Source organism: Chiroxiphia lanceolata, chromosome 1 (genome assembly GCF_009829145.1).
Source record: "Chiroxiphia lanceolata isolate bChiLan1 chromosome 1, bChiLan1.pri, whole genome shotgun sequence".
NCBI lineage: Eukaryota > Metazoa > Chordata > Aves > Passeriformes > Pipridae > Chiroxiphia > Chiroxiphia lanceolata.
Window position 1 is genome coordinate 113524224 of NC_045637.1, and position 19576 is coordinate 113543799.

At 41.7% G+C, this 19576-nt stretch overlaps 1 protein-coding gene and 2 long non-coding RNA genes across 3 annotated transcripts in view; 1 reads left to right on the top strand and 2 right to left on the bottom strand.

The window, feature by feature from the left end:
• Positions 1-4790, bottom strand: part of CNOT10 (CCR4-NOT transcription complex subunit 10) — a 33743-nt gene extending 28953 nt beyond the window's left edge. Inside the window, 1 exon segment of the mRNA XM_032687462.1 lies at positions 4576-4790. Coding sequence (XP_032543353.1) covers positions 4576-4597 — 22 coding nt within the window. The 5' untranslated portion in view covers positions 4598-4790.
• On the bottom strand, positions 558-4385 carry LOC116786667. Its single transcript, XR_004357039.1, has 3 exons — positions 4275-4385; positions 2783-2836; positions 558-616 (listed from the first exon to the last, which is right to left on the bottom strand). It is a non-coding gene; the product is annotated as an uncharacterized LOC116786667 (long non-coding RNA).
• On the top strand, positions 4536-19576 carry LOC116786668. The gene is made up of 4 exons (XR_004357040.1): positions 4536-5017; positions 9833-10037; positions 15873-16022; positions 18524-19576. It is a non-coding gene; the product is annotated as an uncharacterized LOC116786668 (long non-coding RNA).

The window sequence follows — 19576 nt, forward strand, 5'->3', positions numbered from 1 at the left end:
CCATGTCAAAGAAGCTGAAAAATACCCCAAATCACTAAGCCCTTCCTTGTGCTGAACACAAACTACTGGAGAAAAATAACCCAACCACACAACCACCACACCAGACAGATTATTTCTAAGAGCGTTAACTAATGTGCCAGAACATACAAAAATCATTTAATGTTTTTCAAACAAAGACTTGATAAAACAGCAATGGTTTCCACTTTTGCAGAAAATTATTTCTTGAATTTCACAGTGGAAGACTTGCTCTAAGCTACCTTTTGCTATCTTAACAGGCTAGGTGGGCTTTGTAAATTTAATGCCTTCTTTCTCTTCCCTAGAATTCAGAGACATAATGCAAACTCTGCTAATTTTGTTTTCACTTTGAACAAATGAAAACACTTAGCTATGAGCTCCTCTGCAAAATCCATTCCCCATCATCACCAATATATCTGGATCGCCTTGCAGCAACTAGGAAACTTTACAAATATAGGACAAACAACAACAGTAAGGGGCAGCCAAAATTCAGAAGATTCATCAATCAATTAACATCCACAGTGATCATAAAACAGACTTACTAATTCTATCAAGTTTGTGCCTGTTGCTGGGAAGATGGTGACATCCCTTCCACTGCCCTCTGCAATAACATATTTGAACGAGAATCATAAACTGGTTGTGCCTTTCATCCTTCATAAAGATGTCAACAAAGTTGAGATTTTAAAATCTCAGCAATCTTACACCTGCAAGCATGACCCACTGTGATTTAGACAAAATTCAGGATTCAGCAACTTCAGTACTCTGGAGGGATGGACCCCCAGGGGCCTACACCTGCTATAAAATCTGACTGTACAAGGCATTGATCAACACCACTTGCACTGCTTTCTCCTTGAAAGGGAAAGGCAGAAGAGAGATTTAAAACACAAAAAAGCACAGAAAATTTTTGATGTGCCAAAGGCTTTCTGCAACAAAAAAGGAAAGGAACAAGAAGCACCTCTCCTTCAAGCTAAATATAGCAGAGATTTAATTCCCATTCTAAACCTTCTAAACCTTCTGGTTTATACAGATGAACAGAAAGCTATCTCCCTCCAAGGATCTCCAGAACAGCAGCAAATAAGCAAATGCAACTTCCCTCAAACTTTCACACTAACAGTGGCAATATCTGCTTTACTTGCTCGGCATGACTTCGACATTGTGCTAATAAAGGTAAACACAGTGCAGAGCCTTGGGACTCCAAAACTTTTGAAGCTGATAACACTCAGTCTGACCAATAGGTTCCTCACATACAAGTTTACATAGCAGAGAGCCATCAACTACCAAGTGCATTACTGATCACTGCCATTGTATGTAGGGTTCGTAAAACCAGCATCTCAAATGAAGTAATCCTGAAGTAAAATGTCTTCAGTTAAGTTACATATAAACCAAGAGACACTTGTCTAAGGTCTGCAATAAAAGCACCACTTACACAGCTGTTTTGTATATTTCCTAGGGAAAAAATCAGGACAGGTCTTCAGATTTCACTGTGTCTGTTAGCCTGCTGGTACATTAAAAAAAAACCCCTACTTTAAGCAAAAGCAGAGCTGTCCCTTCTCCTGTAGAGTCAGTTGTATGGCTGTAATCCAATCAATCACGCCTACTACCACTCAGTAAACAAAGCAGGTTTGTGAAACCTGAACTGGAAGCTTATCAAGAAAATAAAACTAAAGTCCAGCTGACTTATTTCACAGCATAGTTTTGTCCTTTGGAAAAAAAATGCTTTGGATATTCTCTACCCTTTTTGTCCAAACACACCTGAAACATATTAAAGACTTAAAAGTCATTCCAGTCTAATATAATATGGACATTCTTGTTTAGCCTGGGATCTACTGCTTCAGCTCATCTTTATTAGCAAGAGATCCCTCCAGCAGGAGTCACCTGAAAGCTGGCACAAGATACTGAACAGAACCCACCAATTCCACCTAGATGGGTGGGGAAAGTACTCCTCTTGGCTGCAAATGACTATCCCAGCGCTTGCAAATAAAACTATTACTTCCATATTCCTTGAGGCATTTCAAAGTGAAACAGGTAGGAAAATTGTTCCTTGGCAAAAGATACAGCACGCTGCTTGCCTGCTCTGATCTAGAGACACCCGGCGTTCTCACAGAAGCACCCGGTGTGGGTAACACACGGCACCCCAGTCACCTCCGACACGCTCCCATCCGTACGGCAGCTACAGCTATCAGCTGAAACATCCACAACTGTGCAGTCTCTCTGCTTCACAAATGACAGGGCTTGATTTGTGTCTGTAAATTGTATTAACATATGGACCCGTTTGTTTTAACTTTCCGTTCGTCCAACCTTCATGAGTACAGAACAACTCCAAAACTAAAACTTGTCAGGCTCGTGATGAGGGGCAAAAAAGGGCAACCTGGAAAAGTATGTGAAAATCAACCACTCAGATTTTGATCTGGAGGAAGCTGCTGCACTGAGCTGGAAGTCAAAGAATCAAGCCAGGGAATTATCTTCCTAGCTATTGATCCTGGGGCTGAGAAGCAGAAACACTGTGCCACGGGGGCTGGTTTGCTTTGCACAAGCAGGCAGCTGCTCCTAGTGGAGAAGTTACATCATGGTGGACAGCAGAACTTCAGGAAAATTGGCTCTATGAGAGGAGAACAAGGAAAAGCATGAGACTGTCACCTGACATGGGAGATTGCTCTCCTCATGGGCTTGCTGCCACAATATCATAAAAGCAACAAGAAGTCACATCTCCCACATACACATACCTGAAGACACCTGAGAGTGACTGCAATCATTATCCTTCTCATACCTGCTCTCCGTTTCTCCAAGGACTGCTGTTCCTGAGCTCTCTTGTTCCTACGCCCTGTAAATTACATCTTGCATGAACTGTGCTGTTGAACACCAGAGTATCTCTGGAATTATTTTTTTATTTCCAAACTCTACAGGCAGGGGGATAATCTCTTTCTTGAAAGGTGAGGAATCTTTCACATGAGTCTTGCTCCAAAAGCATTTTGAAAGGTATGAAGACCAGCCGGCGTCCAGCCTTTATAAGATAATAACAGTTTGTGGCACCAAGACTTACACTTTAGTTTTTGTATGAAGCCTATACTACCAGTATAGCTATAATAGGCTTCTTTTGTGTTGTGCAATAAAAAGCAAACACTTCTCAGTGGAAAGCTAATTGTAGCTTGCTGTTATGAACAAGTACAGCATGTAGAATATCTTGCCAAAGCTCACATCTCTCAAGGAACTGAAAAGTTCCTTCAACACTTCAAAGAACAGCAATAAAACATATTGAAAAATTAATGCCAATTTTTTTCTTGTAGTTTAAGAGTCACTTACAGTTCTTATAAAATACACATGATAGTTTAGTAAACATCACTCAAGACAGTATACTAATCTTCCCCATAATTATTTTCCAGATACTGAGGTATTTCATATTTAGCATGCAGAGAAAAAAATGCTTAACATGATTTTAAATAATGCACCCATCACATAAAACCAACTGAAAAAAAAACCAAAGAACACAGGTGACCAGTGACAGGACCCAAGGGAACGACATGAAGCTTGTGTCAGGGGAGGTTTACGTTGGATATCAGGAAAAGATTTTTTTACCCAGAGGGTATTCAGGCACTAGAACAGGGTCCCCAGGGAAGTGGTCACAGCATTAAGCCTGAGAGAGTTCAAGAAATGTTTGGACAATGCTCTCAGGCACATGGTGTGATTCTTGGGGATGGTCCTGTGCAGGGCCATGAGTTGGACTTCAATGATCCTTGTGGGTCCCTTCCAACTCAGGATATTCTACAATTCTATTAAGTAGAATTGTGCAATTCCATAAGTAAGGCTTTCCTCCACACGCCCTCTTCTCCAACCCGTCCTGAGCTGCCATCTGAGGGAAGGACCACTCCTGCAACGAAGACTTCTTGCACGATGGGGAATCTTATGGGAGAGGGACAAACAGGAGCTTATCAGTGCTAGGGAGTTACACAGCAACTGTATTTGAAATTTATTTTGCCTGTTTACCAGATGACGACTTATTTTTTAGCGATCTCGGTGATTTCTCTCTACAGGGTCCTTTCGGGCCCGAGTTCAGCGAGGACCGACTCGTGCCCTGGAACCAAAGCAGCATCCCTGAGGGAATCTGACTGAACTCCAGCAGCACCACTAGGAGTTATAATCTCTCTCGCACCTTCCGCATGCCCCAGTTTAACAAAGTAACCCAGAAGCTCGACTTCTGTAGGGGTTATTAAACCCTGGAAAACACCCCCTCCCCGCCAATAAGTCCATAGGGCGCTCTCCACCGAACCCTTCCAGGCCAGGAGGGGACAACAGCCCAGCGCTGCTTGCCGAGGGCACGGAGGGCCCCGTCCGCACACGGGCCGGCCGGTGACCCGGCAGGTGTCAGATGGGCCCCTCACGGCGGCCACCGCGGCCCCGGACAGCGGGGCACTACTTCCTCGGCGGAAGGGCACAGCATACTGCAGTCCCAGCAACCGTTTCTCGCGGCGCTCACCGCCCCCCGCGCGGCCGCGTATCCCTCCGCGCGGGCGGCCCAGGCCCGGGGCGGGCATGGCAGGGCCGCGCCGCTCCCCCCGCACTCACCCGCAGACTTGTCCGCCGCCATCTCCGCTGCCGCTCCGTGCCCGACGACGCAGCCCGAGCGCGCCGGTAGTTGCCGAGAGTCCCCTTCGCGCTGCGCCACAGGCGCTGACCGACCTCAACCACCGCCGCCGCCGACACTCGGCCACTGCCCCCCCGGGACTACTTTGCCGCCGCCGCCCTGCGCGCGCCTGGCCCGCCCCGCCGATGCGCCGTCCCCACCGATTCGCCGCCGCTTCCGGGTTCCCAGCGCGCCCGCGACGTCCGGCCGTTACCGGGGCAGCGCGGACGTGACGTCAAGACGCCGACGGGGAGCGGGGAGGGGCGGGGCCGCCATGTTGGCGTGTGGGGCCCGGGAGCGGCCGGGGGGGGCACTGGCCAGGGCTGCGGCGGCACGAAGCGCCCTGACCCTGCTGTCTCGGACGGGTTTTGTCTTTGCTGCCAGGTTCGGACGTGCCGGATCCTAATCAATGTGTATAAATATCTAAAAGGAGGGTGCCAGTAGGGTGGAGCCAGGCTATTCTCTGTGGTGCCCAGCAATAGGACAAGAGGGGACGGGCAGAAACTGATGCACGAGAACTTCCACCTGAAAAGGAGGAACTTCTTTACTGTGTGGGTGACTGAGCACTGGAACAGGTTGCCCAGCGATGGAGTCTCCCTCACTGAAGATACTTCAGAGCTGTCTGGATGCAATCCTGTGCAATGTGCTCTAGCCCAGGAGCAGGGAGGTTGGACCAGGTGACCCACTGTGGTCCCATCCAGCCCTGCCCATTTGAATCTGTGATTACCTCCGGAGCAGCCAGTTGCTGGTAGTGGTGACCTGGAGGCTTCCGTCAGGTGTCACTGGTTGCTGATGGTGAAACCTTCAACATATTCACTAGTTTATGTGGATTATCAGCCTGACTGTCTAAAGTATTGTAAAGGTGCTCATCACCATAGTAGTTTAAAGAGCCAGTGTGGCCCGGTGTCCGCATCCTATATTCTTTCCTAAGTGGCTGTTTGGGCACCAGAGACCTGAGGAAGCCCAGGTTCACACCAGGAGTTTGAAGTGTCCCTGGAATTCAGTGCTGGGGTGGGGAGGAGGAGAGGGGCAAAGCAACTCCTTTGTCATGTCCAAATAGCATTTGCTGTGGTTGTCATTATCTTTGTCATTAAAGTACCAGGCATGGGATAAATGGCACTGGCAGAGTCATGAATATTAAAGATTTTTAAATGTTTGTGAAATTATTGTACCTCTGTGGCACTGGTGAGGCCACACCTGGAGTACTGTGTTCAGTTCTGGGCCCCTCAGTTCAGGAAGCACATTGAGGTGCTGGAGTGGGTCCTGAGAACAGCAACAAAGCTCGCAAAGGGTCTGGAGCACAAGTCCTATGAGGAGCGGCTGAGGGAGCTGGGGCTGTTTAGCCTGGAGAAGAGGAGGCTCAGGGGTGACCTTATTGCTCTCTACAACTACCTGAAAGGAGTTTGTAGCAAGGTGGGGGTCAGCCTCTTCTCCCTGACAACCAGCAACAGGACAAGAGGACATAGTCTTAAGCTGTGTCAAGGGAGGTTTAGGTGGGACATTAGGAAGAATTTCTTCACTGAAAGGGTGGTTAAACACTGGTACAGGCTGCCACTCCGGGTGGTGGAGTCACCATCCCTGAAGGTGTTCAGGAAATGACTTGGTGCTTTGGTCTAGTTGACATGGTGGTGTTCAGTCACAGGTTGGACTCGATGATCTCAGAGGTCTTCTTCAACCTAATTGATTCTGTGATGACTTGGATATACTATCTACAGCATTTAAGCATTCACCTGTGCTAAGAGGTATCTTTGTGGGCTCAGCAGCCACGTGTTGTTCAGATTCTTGGGTAGGGTCTCTCTGGATGAGTGCAGAGGAGCCAGACAGGGGATTCTTTTTTCAACCCCCATATATATACAATGGGAGGAGGGAGGAGGTAAGAAAAGGCCCCAGGGGTGTCCCCTCTCAGGCACCAAAAGCCTTCGTGTGCATCTGTCCCTTGGAGTCAAGCTCCTGAGACACAGGGACCCTTAATTGCCACCATCATCGTGCTGCGCCTCCATGTGCTTGCTCTGTGTCACAGTGTGGACACTGCTTCCACAATATTGTCACCTCTTATTATGGGAACACTTTCTTGTATTATTTCTCCAGATGTGGTTCTCCAAGACTTCCTCCGCCTCTTCTTCGTTTATTCCTGTTAAACATTGACTTGTTTTTCTACTTGTGACAGCAAGTGTAGATATACCCAGTTCTGATTAACAGGTTTTACATTATGTGATTTTGGCCTTGCTGCCAGCAGACAATGTTTGTCAAGAAAGACCAGACTATCCGAGGCAGACTGCACCTATGGTATGCCTCTGGTACATTAGATAAAGGTTTACTTCAGAGAGGTAAGGTTTGTAGGCAAGGGTAGGTGATGCTTCCTTTAACAGAGGGATACAATTGGAAAAAAAGAAACACGCTTTAAGACACATTAGCTCTGAATACCTTTAAGCCACAGCTTTTAATGAGCCAGGCCCTGTAAAATGAAAGATTCTGAAAAGGTTATTTCAAGAATTTGAACAGCAGTATGATTCTTTCTGTTTTGTAACTGAAGTTCTGAATATTCCAAATTGTGTTTAATAACTTCTATTATCACCACTATTATGTTGTCATTTTATTTATAGGTACATATATATGTAAAAACCATGCCGTTTTGGTAAGAAATAGAGGCAAAAGCACTGTGTTATGAGAGTAGCTGCATATTCTCTCTGACTTTTATCAAAACAACAAAGTCACCAAAAATTCACCCTGAGTGACAGAGCTGGAATGCCCCATGTGGACCTGATGTGCATGTGTGTCCCTCTCCCTTAGGCTTGGTACAGTGTTTACTGCCAGTACCTGAGCAGTAGCCTGTTTGTTCTGGAGCATTCTGCATCAGGATGGGCACCACTGTGAATTTACCGTTCCCTACTGTAGCTTTTCTCTAACAATCCTGTCAAAACTCATTTAGCTTCAAGTGTGGCAGCCCTGGTATCCAGCTGCTTCTCTATTCTACATCATGACATCTAGAGGACAGTTGTATGAGTTTGCTTTTTCCATCTTGCCATTATTTTACCACAGAACTTATTTACCTGAGGGGTACTTACAGCAAGCTTTGGTATATCTTCCCACATCATTTTACCATGTTTGTGACTTGTAGTTCCAAAATAATTTCTTTTTTTTCCATTTCTAAGGGACAGACAAAGCATTTGTGTCAGCTGGCCTTTTTTTCTTTTTTTCAGTATGTATGATTTTAAAAAGGAACTTAATACAAATAAAATCAAGTATTTCCTCCCTTCTTATTAATAATAAAATCTTAATTGTTTATGTTGTGGAGAGTACTAAAGGAAGGGAAGAGACACCTGCCCTTTACTGCAGTTCAAACATACAGTCATGCAATCAAAAATGTTGACATTTTTCCTTCAAAAATATTGTGGTAGCATCACTACCTTCCTCTAAGGACAGGGAAGTGGGTTTCTTGCCTACATGAATGTATAATTTGCATTCTGCTTGGGGTCTCTGGACTCAGGGAGGCAGGCACGCCATCTGCTGTGGAAGGTACAGAATAAAATCAAATACTATTTGAGAGAATAAAAAAGTGGTGGGGGGGAACCCCCCTTCTAAAATATTAGCTCTCCTGGAGTTCTGTTCTTTCAGGAAAGAAATCTCCACAATTCAGGCTTTTAATCCAAAACTCATTTTGAAGAAAACAAATATGGTACAGAGACAGGCAGATTTTTCTAGGTTTCTTTTGCCCATTTCTAGGCTGAATCATAAGAAGCCCAAAGGAGCCAAATGTCATTTGTAATGTGGGAGGGGACGGGGGGAAGTTTCGGGGGAATAAAACAAAGCTGCTCCCAGACAGAGAGTAGTCCCAGCATCTCATTCCTGCCTTGTACAGTACCTTCCTTCAGCAGACTAGATTAAGTAGAAGTAGGCCAGGGTTTCCTCTCTGCTTTTGGCCCCACAAAGCAAACTTTTCAAGGCTCTGCTTTAAGTTCTTGGAGATTCAAAAGCAGCAATACAGCAATCTCCTACCCAGCTTTGCAGCAGTAGATGAGATGTAGATAACCTCTCCACTGATCATATGAGCAAAAGCTGGCTAGTAGAGGAGAAAATCAGGATTTGTGACACCTTCAATCACTGTCAGACTATGGAAGAGAGTATGGCCAGCTCCAGAGGGAACTGTGAAAGTTACAATTCTTTTGCCAGATTCCACAGTATGGAAATCTCAGCAACAATTTGTTTGCCCACATTCCAAAAGACAAATGATTTAATGTAAGAAATACTTTCTCTGTTATTAATAGAGGTCCCTCTCCTTTGCCACTGTAAAGTTTAAAAGCCTTTATCCCCTAGGTGGCACTATACAATAAAGCAAGGCATGTTTAAATACTGTTTTCCCCCTACAGGTGACAGAATCATAGTCACTAATGTTGGAAAAGACCTCCAAGTTCATCGAGTCCAACCTTTGACAAAACACTACCATACAAACTAAACCATAGCACTAGGTGTCACATCCAGTCGTTTCTTGAATACTTCCAGGGACAGTGGCTCCACCACCTGGATCAGCTGTCTGTTGCAATGTTTAACCAGCCTTTCAGTAAAAAAATTATTCCCAGTGTCCCACCTGAACCTCCCCTGGCACAGTTTGAGGCAATTTCCTCTTGTCCTGTCGCTGGTTGCCTGGGAGAAGAGGCTGACCCCCAAATGGCTAGAACCTCCTTTTCAGGTAGTTGGAGAGAGTGATGAAGTTACCCCTGAGCCTCCTTTTCTCCAAGCTAAACAATCCCACCTCCCTCAGCTGCTCCTGATAGGACTTACTCTATAGACCCTTCACCAGTTCCATTGCCCTTTCCTGGACTCGCTCCAGCACCTCAATGTCTTTCTCGTAGAGAGGGGCCCACAGTACTCCAGGTGCGGCCTCACCAGTGCTGAGTACGGGGGGACAATCCCTTCCTGGTCCTGCTGGCCACACTATTCCTGATACAGGCCAGGATTCCCCTGGCCTTTTTGGCCACCTGCGCACACTGTTGGCTCGTGTTCAACTGGCTGTCGACCAGCACCCCCAGGTCCTTTTCTGCTGGGCTGACGGAATTCTTATTTACAATGTAAACTAGTGTAAGTATACTGAATGTAGCTATTAGTCTCAGCTAGGTCATCCTCTTTTTCTGAAACTGTTTCTCTAAGTCAGTAAAACACATTGATGTGAATCTCATCTAAATTCAGTATTTTTGCTTTCAGAATGCTATATTTTCCTGGAAAATTATGGTGCATCACAAGCTATTAGTTTTTGTTCTGTCCGTGTGCAGTGAATAAACCAGCATAGGCTATGTTTACTTTAGGAAGCCACTCAGAGCAGCAGGAGTAGACTGATAGCTGTAAACAGCAGGAGCTGAGGTTCCTCACATCTCCAGTATACCCTCACACAGAAATTATTTTGCATCAGGTGAGAACTGGCACAGTACCACACATCTCTATCACCCATTTTGAAACCACCTGAAATAAAGCGATCTCACAAAACTTCAACCACAGGACTTCTAAGAAGCATCAAGTTCCCCTTTCACCTGTCTCATGTAGATGTTTCACACCAGCCTCTACTGTCTACACAAAGACTTCACAGGCAGAAGGAAGTCCTCTAATTTTTCTCACTCCTGCAGTTTCTGAGTGACACTGTTTTACTTGTTTCAGATCCTGCTTTTCACTCTGATGCTGGAACATGCGTTGCTTGGTGGTGCAGGGGAGGAACAAAAGCCTTTGCCTTGCAGCCACATTGCCAGGAAAATATCTTGAGTAAGGCCTTCTTACCCCTTGCTTTCACATGCAAAAAAAAAAGATAATATTTTTCTGACAGTGTTTACCACTGTGACAGTTTTGCTCACAGTCAAATAGAGATGCTGAGCCTGAGAGACAAGCTTAGACAGACAGGACCTCGCCAATTTTGGAATGTAGAAATAGAACAAGCAGGTGCAAAACTCCTGAGAGCAAGGGGGTACCACTGAGAAACATAGAGAACAGTGGAACATAAGGGATTTAGAGGAATGATGTCATAATATCCTCAATAAATTTCTATGATTCCCTTTTGAAAAGAGGTGCTCTTCTTTTCCTCACATTATAGTACCTGATAAATAACTCATGCCATTATTTACCTCCCCCTTTCCATATTCTAGCTCTGCTCTGATTTTGCTTGTATATGGTATTATGTGTTGTCCCTCCATTTGGTCTCATAATAGCATCATTATATTTTTCTGCTAATGGGTTTAAGTCCAGAGAACACCCAAATTGTGCCAAGGCTTTCCTAGGATAAGAAACAAAACATTGTCTCATATCATCTTTGTCATTTTTCCCTTCCAGTGTCATCCAGAAGAAATCTGTGCACCCACTTACAATGAATCTGGAAACCAAAGAGTTTGTGGGAGGAGAACTATCCCCATGTCACCATACATTTGGGGTTGTTTCCTTTCCTGTACAGAAGGCTAACCCAAAGCTTAGGGGCCTTTGGTTTCCACTTACTCAAATTGACAGAAGTGCCTTTATTTCAACAGAAGGATACTAAGGCCCAATCAATAACTTGCAGAGGGGCAAAATTTCCAGTGTTACACAGTTAGGAGTAAAAGGTCTCTAAAACATTTTGTGATTACATCAGTGCCTTTTAGTGCAAGCAGGAATTGATTTATTTATAACAGGAGGATGTCTGCATGACATAAGTGTTTATGTCCAATGTGTCAAGCGCTACTTTATGCCCTTCCACACTGCAGAGCTTTGACCCTTTCTGAGGCACTGAAATAGAAAGCCAATGTACCTATGTCAAATCAGAGGCTTTGAAGAAACACTGCTTCTTTCAGCACAGTCTTAAGAATTCTTCCTGTGCCGGCCTCAGCTGCTATGTACACTTTGTAGGGAAGTCTAACACTTGCTGTCTTTGGTTTGCAGTTCCTAGGAGGCTGGAGTAAATTGAGAAATTATATTATGTCTCCAGGCAGGAATAATCTTTAAATGGGAAAAGTAAATTCTTACTAATGACTTGTTTATGGTAGTTATTATTCTCAGCATTTTTTCAGACATTCAGAGAGATGACTTCTCTCTTGATAAGTATAAAGCAATTCTTTTTTCACTAAAGATACAAATTATGTTGCCAATAAAGCCTATATAAGATGTTGCAAAAGCCAAAGAATGTGTTCAGTACAATTCTTTTACCTTCACACGGTGCATTACAATCTTTGTGTATGTTCTCATTATTGTTCCTTACTTTTTTAGAGTTCTCACAGGCATTTAAGTAAATTTAAAGTATTTTTTCCTCTAAAACTTGTAGGAACTTATGAACTGTCACACAATTTGTTGAAATATGTTAACACTATTGTGATAGAGGTTTTTTTAGGAGATAGGAGGTTTGTTTACCTATTATTTGCCTAAAATTGTAGGCCTCTCTAAAACTTGCATCTAAATGCCTTCATGTGGCACATCTGCAGATCATATGATAATATCAAATTTGTTGTTTGTAGTGAAAACCAACAGGAAATACCAGTTGACAGATACCATTGTTCTCTCTGTGAGTCTGTGAGCTTCTGACTCAGATGGTCTCCAGTTCAAGTCAAAATCTCAGGTTTTAATGATACATAATTAAATACAAAAGTTTTTGGTTTGGTTTTTTTAAATTAAATTTTAACTTGCCATGTTACATACCAGGAATAAAATACTGGTAGGTGATCCTGGATGAACGCAGGACAAAAATCCCAATCCATATGTTTTCTTTATTTATAAAGATTAATGTAGACTTCATTTTATTTCAATAGTTCATGCTGACTCTTAGAGTGCTGAATATATTTGACTGTAGTAGTAATCTCCAAAAGCTAATTTAGCTTCGTTCTATCAGTCCTTTTTGCCTAATCTAAGTCAGTCAGAAATACATGTGGCTTCAAAGGAAAGAGAAAAAAGCATAATGAAAATAGTCAATGTGTTCCAAAATGTTAAAAAGACAGAAAGCTATTTAAAGAACAAAACATGTCTCAGGAGCTCAAGAATCACTGTGGACTGACATATGGTAATCGTATGTCAGCATATGCCTGTGCTGCATCTACAGCATATATCCATTTGCTAAATTCTATTTGTGTCCAAAGTTGTAGCAAGAAGATCAAGTTTCAATGTAAATGCATGATGATTTGTTTCATTTTTGATTTTCTGCAGAAGTAATCTTGCACATTATTGTTTCCTTGCTCCTTTTCCTGACTTCAGAGACCATCGTGATGCTTAAAAGTAAATTTACCCACCTCACCCCATGTTAATTTCTCAGTGTTGGGAAAGATAGGACCAAACACAGACTTTTTGCCCCTCTGCAAGTTTCAAAAGGTGCAGTGAATACAAGCATGTAGAATTAGGAGAGAGGAAACAGTTTCAGCTTCCTGCTCTAAATCTAATAATTTAATAACCTAATCACTGAGTCATTGTGTGTATTTGTCTCTGGTTTCTAGAACAGAAATCCCATTCTAAACTCGAGAACTCTCCCTTTGGAAAATTTTGCTGAAGTTAATATAATGTTAGTTTCAATTAAATAGAAATATTAGAAAAGTGTTGGGAAATTTCCAGTGCTAGTCAGCTGGAAACTAGCTGTGAGATATAAGCTAACCCAAATTCTCATGTTGTTTCCCAAAGAAACATTTCTTCTTCCATCCCAAAGCTGAAGATAGCTGTTTGTTTCAGTTTTAGTGCCCATGTTAAAACTGAGAAACTACACTTTTGACTGTCCTGGCAACTAGAAAAGTAGGTTATTAGGAGCTGCAAATAATTCTGACAATTAGCAGTAATAACACTGAATATTGTATAATATTTGATGGGTCTAAAATTTCTTCCATTACTCCAGTGTAAATGGCAAGCTAGCATTTTACTTAGGGATACTGCGTGACTCTGAAATAGGCTAGAGTAAGAAAAGAAACCAAGCTGTAGAACTTCCAAGTGTAATACAGTGTTGTCTGAGTTACACAGATGAAGTAAACGGAGCACATATTTCCTTTCTATCTGGAAACAAGCAGTGAAAAATTTCAATTTCCAGTCAGAAGGTCAGGGATCGGATTCTCCTCTCAAGATAAATCCAAAATAACTTTGCCAAAGGAATGTCACTAGACTGACCCTGCTATACTCAAGATGAGAAATTCACCCACGTTTTTGAGTCTCAAGCATGAATGAATGCAGCAAAGCACTCATTTAATTGTTTGGTTCCATTACACGGGACATAAGATAACTATGTGTGTTAAGAGCTAGGGAAAGGAGAGCTACTTCTAACGTGCACAGGTCCTGGCATTAGACAACCACCAGAATTTCTGCCTGAGGATTGCTGCACTGAAATCTACTGAAGGTTTATCATAACCCACCACAGCGGTGGTTGAGGAGAGGCCGTGTGATGTTAACAGCAGTTTCTGCTTCACTGCATTACCTTGTAATGACATTAGCAAATATTTTACATTCTGTGAGGGGAATGCTTCCCTCCTCCTCTCTGCTGCTTAGAAACAGTGAAGAGATGAGATCTGACACTTGAAAATGCTATAGTGCTGTGACCCCAACAGGGTATAAGATGGTCTTAGTGGATGCAGAAAATTCAGCTGCCTGAAGTACTTTTGCTTTGTCCAGCTGGTGTTCTACCGTCCACAAAGCTGCTTCCAGACAGCAGTGCTTTGTTATTCTCTTGACTTTACTAGCCCTTGTCAGAGTTAATTGGATTTGTGACATGGTCAGATGTTTATTTCTTGATTCTGTTGTCCCTTGTCTTACAGGACACACATGCCAGGGGAAACTGCAGTACATCTAGCAAATAGTAAAATATGAAGAGATATGTGGACATGCTTTTTAGGAACTAAAATTTAAGGAAATGTGTGCTTAAAATATTTTTTTTTCACTCGTTATGCCAATAACACTTAGCTCCCGATTTATCAAGATAATTAAAGCAGTTATAAAACTTTTTGTTTAAATATATCCACAGCTCTCCAGACAGTCAAATACCACACTCATTCATTCTGTCATGCATAAATGCCCAACTAAACCTTATTGTATCTGAATGCTATTTTGGGGAAGAATGCACATAAATCACAGAAATACAAGGTTACACTTTTGGTAAAATCTCTTAGTTTATTAAGTATTAGAAAAACTTACATCTTTATGAAAGCCACTGCATACAGTCATAATTTGATTACACTTTCCTTTGTGTAATAACTTGTGGTTTGTATATGAGATTACAATCTCAGGCTATAAAATAGTTCTTACGCAACTCACTTTCTAAATCTTTGCTACTATTACTGGTGTAGTATTTTGCTGTACATGTTTTTAAATACAATTTAAAAATGTTTATCAAGTTATTGATACCTGTGATTTAAATCAAAAGCCACAAAAAGGGGGATTTAATTTAGAACTGCTGCAAAAAGCATGAGTTTTAGAGCAAATTCACAGATAAGGTTTTATTCTGAAATACAATCTACCTGCTTACAGAAGTTTTGGTTAGATGAGAGGCACATACATTGCCTTTGAAAACAGATACACACACACATGCTCACACCCAGAGCACACATGGGTCACACCACCCTGGAAGTCACAGTGGATACAGTCTTTTCTTCAGGCTTGAAACAAGAGTAAATAAATCGATCACGGTCTTGGGTACAAAGAGCATACAGGAATACCTGAACATTCACTCATATGTCAGCATGAGCTAAATTTCATAGATCTTATTTGATAGTAAGAGCCATAAGACAGGAAGAGAGAGACAGACTGACAAAACAGTTAAGCATGGGCTTAACTTTAAGTTTGTATCTAAATCCTTATGAAGTCAACAGCTATGCTGTTGGAGCTATGCCAGTGTGTAGCTGAAGATGTGACCATCCTAGGCTACTTCATGTAAGCATGTTGTTATTCAGTTCGTAAGCAGAAATGGAGTTAGGCAACTATTTGTAAGTGTTGTGAAAAACATACTAGCAAAATTTTTATGTTGGCTAGTGCAAAAGAATAATAAAATCAAAGAGAAACTACTTGTCATCAAGTCAGCAAGAAACAGTGTGCACAATTTATTTCTATTTCATTATAATTTTATTATTAACAGAGCTCCAATGCTTTCAATGCACATAAAGCCAGCATAGCACAGAGGCAAATCAATTGAGCTTGGTTTCATTTTGGACAGCATTGGAAGCATCTGCTAAATGTACAACAAGACCAACTTTCTCTACCCCAACATATAATAGATGAGAAACAGGAGAGGATTTTTTTTTTTTTATTATAATGCTCCCATCTTTTGTACTGATTTTGACAGGCCATTGGACCCATTAAAAAAGACAATGTTTGGTCCTTCACTTCTTGCATTGTAGATACAAGCAAAAAGACTATCCACCTCGATCCTGAAACTGTTATTCTACCCCACTAGGAACTTCAGGAATGAACTTACTAACTTTAGTGGGGAAAGGTATGAAGTTAAATCACTAAGTTTCTGAAAAAGTTACCAAGCTGGAGAAATTTTATCAGAATATTATCTTCTATGGTATCAGTGTTTCTGTTTGACAAATTAATTATAAGAAGCATTATCTTATGCTGTAGTGTATTATGTTAATTAAAAGTTCTTAATTAAATTTCACTGAGGGCAATAATAGAAAAAGGTATCATCTCCAGACAACAGTCTATAAAATATTTGGTGTATCATAGTTGCTTTATTTCATTAACATGTGTCTTTCAATATCATTATTTAGCTTCAATAAAGCTGAGATTTATTTATTTATATGGCATCTAGTAGCAATCTACAAGCAATAGCTGGAGCAGAAAAAATGGTTCTTCTCCAACCACGCCTATTATTGTGAATTGATTTATTTTTGGAGTAGAGCTCCATTAGGAAAGATAACTTTTCTAGCAAGCTATTCGAAATGCAGTAAAATATTAAAGAACAATCAGGAAAAGAAAGAAAAATTGCTTTGTGCTTTTATTATTTATTAACCTGTTTGAGTTAGCACTTACTTTATACAAACATGAAGAGTTACAAGCCCTATAATACTCTGTGCTATTAAACTGTACTGTTCTCAGCCCTAAAAAGATAGGAGAAAAACTATTAAGGTCAACAACCATGTACACACCAACATAAAGCTTATCAGCTTTTATTTATTCTTACAATTCTTTCACAATACATTATTAATACCAAAGCTGTATCAACTACCATGAATATCTAACTGATTAAAAACTTGCATGTAAGTCCACAAGATACTGCTGAGGTCTGATTCAATCTAAAACAAGATTAGATATTTGTAGGAGAACCAAGAATGTCTGTTAAGAAAAACCGAAAGCACAAAACCTCAACGAAACCCAATGCTCTGTCGGAAGCCAAATTCCAACTTAAAAAGCAGCATTCCTCTAGACATGCTGTTGGATTTTGTGTCATTTCTACATGAACCTTGGAAGCAGGACTGCCACAAAATGACGTGTTAAAGGCATACATCCCTCTTTTCAGATACAAGGCCTTCCTTAGTGACAGGAATAGGATGTCCACGTACAAAATAATTTATTAGAAAACTACCAAAAGCTGGCACAAGAGAAAACATTTCCAGACCTGAAAGTTCCTTAGCTCTCCACCCTGCCAGGAGACAGGCTGCACATGCAGCACATTACCCCACGATGACAGGGACCCTTTGAGTGGTACCTGAGAGGAAGTCCATCTGGCCACCTGCTTTGGAGCCGGCAGCCCTGGAAGTGCTGCTATCCCTGACGCAGAGGCAGCTGCAGCTCTTGGAAGGCTGGGCCACCTGCCAAGTGGATGGGTAGATAAGCTGGCAGGCAACCAGCAAGTTTCTGACAAAAATCTGACAAGCTTCGGTTCCACATGATTTTTTTATTTTTAAAACATAAGAATGCTAGTTTCTATTCATACCAAAGTTCCAAGTAGTTTATGTTAGGAAGTCCATTTCCTGTCTCCAAAATGTATGTTGAGTAAAATTTAACTTGACAGTTTGCCATGAAGGTCAGATAAAAACAAACATTAAGCAATATATGCCTAATTAGAAAAATTAGTATTGAAATAAGTAGAACTGTACAATATACCTAAAAAGTCAGTGTCATCTATTGCCAGAGTAGTGCAATACTTTAGAAGTTCTGCAAATAGTTCTAAGAAACACTGCTGAAGTATCAGAGGCAACGAAGCTGCTTTACTGTGGCAACTCCTCAGGCATGCTAGGGCCACACATGGGCAGACATTGACTATAATGATGATTTAAAATGTTGTAACTCTCCCAAGTTTTTGTTAACTTCCCTTAGCAAGAATTAGTAAAAGGATAATGTAATCTACTGATACAGCTCAGTATGAAGTTGTCTCAGCACAAATTTTAATCAGTATTTTAAACATAAAGTAGCACATGTTAACGGAGTTACAGTGAATGTTGTGTCTGAGCTAGAACCTTCGGCTTGGATTGTGCAGTTTGCTTACCTATTTAGAAGAGAAGGAAAATCTACAGACCTCCCATTACTGAACAGAAGAATAATTAAGTAGCAACAACTTAGCTCTTGCAGTAGCTAAACTAAAGAATTTTAGCAGCCTTCAGCCGTGTAAAATATTATTTGGGGATTGAAGGTTGAATCCACACTGATCAATCCAATATTCCTTCTGCACTTGTGTCAGTGCTTTACACCCTGACAGGGTGACTGGCAAGCCACAACCCAAGTTCATGTTGCTTTGCAGTCAGGAGTTCACTAGAAAGGAATACTGACGGAGTCGTCCCTTTTGAGTACCTACATCTCCCTGCATTTGGTTTTCAGTATTTCCCCTTCACCATCTGAAACAAATGCAGGTTTCATGCAGCCCCTTTAGTATTAATTAGCCCGAGGCCTAGCACTTGGGACCAAAATAGCTTTATGCTACGTTATATTCCTTCAGCTTTTAAAAGTGTGAGAACCAGTTTCAGCTCTTCTACTTTTTTTTTTTTTTGCCAGAACCTAAAGAATCTGTTAAGGAAAGCAGGAGTCACTGAAGCAAAGAAGGATCCACATCAGGCATTCTGTCCTTTGACAACAAGAAAATACCAGCATCCCTTTTGCAATTTGGAATTTCTGCTGTATCAGTACAAAGACTTCAGAGAGAAAATATCTGGCAAAAGGAAAAGTGAAAAGCCTTGTCTCAAAGCTTCCATTTTATATATTACACAATTTAACTTCTCTGACCAAGGAAGGTGGTGACTGCCAACTCTTCTTCCCTGAGAGCCAGAAGGAATAGCAGAGCACAGAGGTAGTCAGTACACATTTTAATGTACTGCTGTCTCATGCACTCTGGACCATCAAGAGAAAAACTGTGTGTTACTTGTAAGGCTTCCACTCTAGTGAATCTCATCTGTTTGGCTCTCCTCCTAATAATACCAACCAGCACCCCACAAACATGCTCATACTGTATTAGAATATAACAATTTTGTAAATGTGGAAAAGAGACACATTTTTTGAAGTCAATGACTGCAGCTAGCAAAAGCCACCTCATACACTGCAGACCACTTGTGCAAGTCGAGGCCTTTTCGTCAGAGAATACCTTTATTTCATGAACTGATATTAAGCTGAATTTTTTTTTTCCACCTTGCACGTCCTTGGTCACCGGTATTTTTCATGTGACAAAGCAAATGCTAATTCTCTATGGGCTGTAAGGGAAAACAGCTGCTAGTTATAATGGGGGTTTTGAGAGCGCTTGGTCAACCAAACTCCATAGGTTTAAGTACCTCCAGACTGTATTACATCTGTCAAAGCAGCAGCAAATACAACATAAAATGTAGAGTAGGTCCCATTTTTAGTGTGTCAGTAGAATCAGCCTGCAGTTATTTTTAACTGCCTTGGAAAGCTTAGCAGGCAGATACAGTTAATCCTTTAAAGGATTTGCAGGTATTCATAGCTTAATAAGTAAGCAGAGTGGATTAAACCAATAGAAGATTGTAGACAGTCAAAGACAACCTTTACATGCTAACATTCAAAACATAAAAAGAACAGTTTCTTTTGTATACTTTTTTT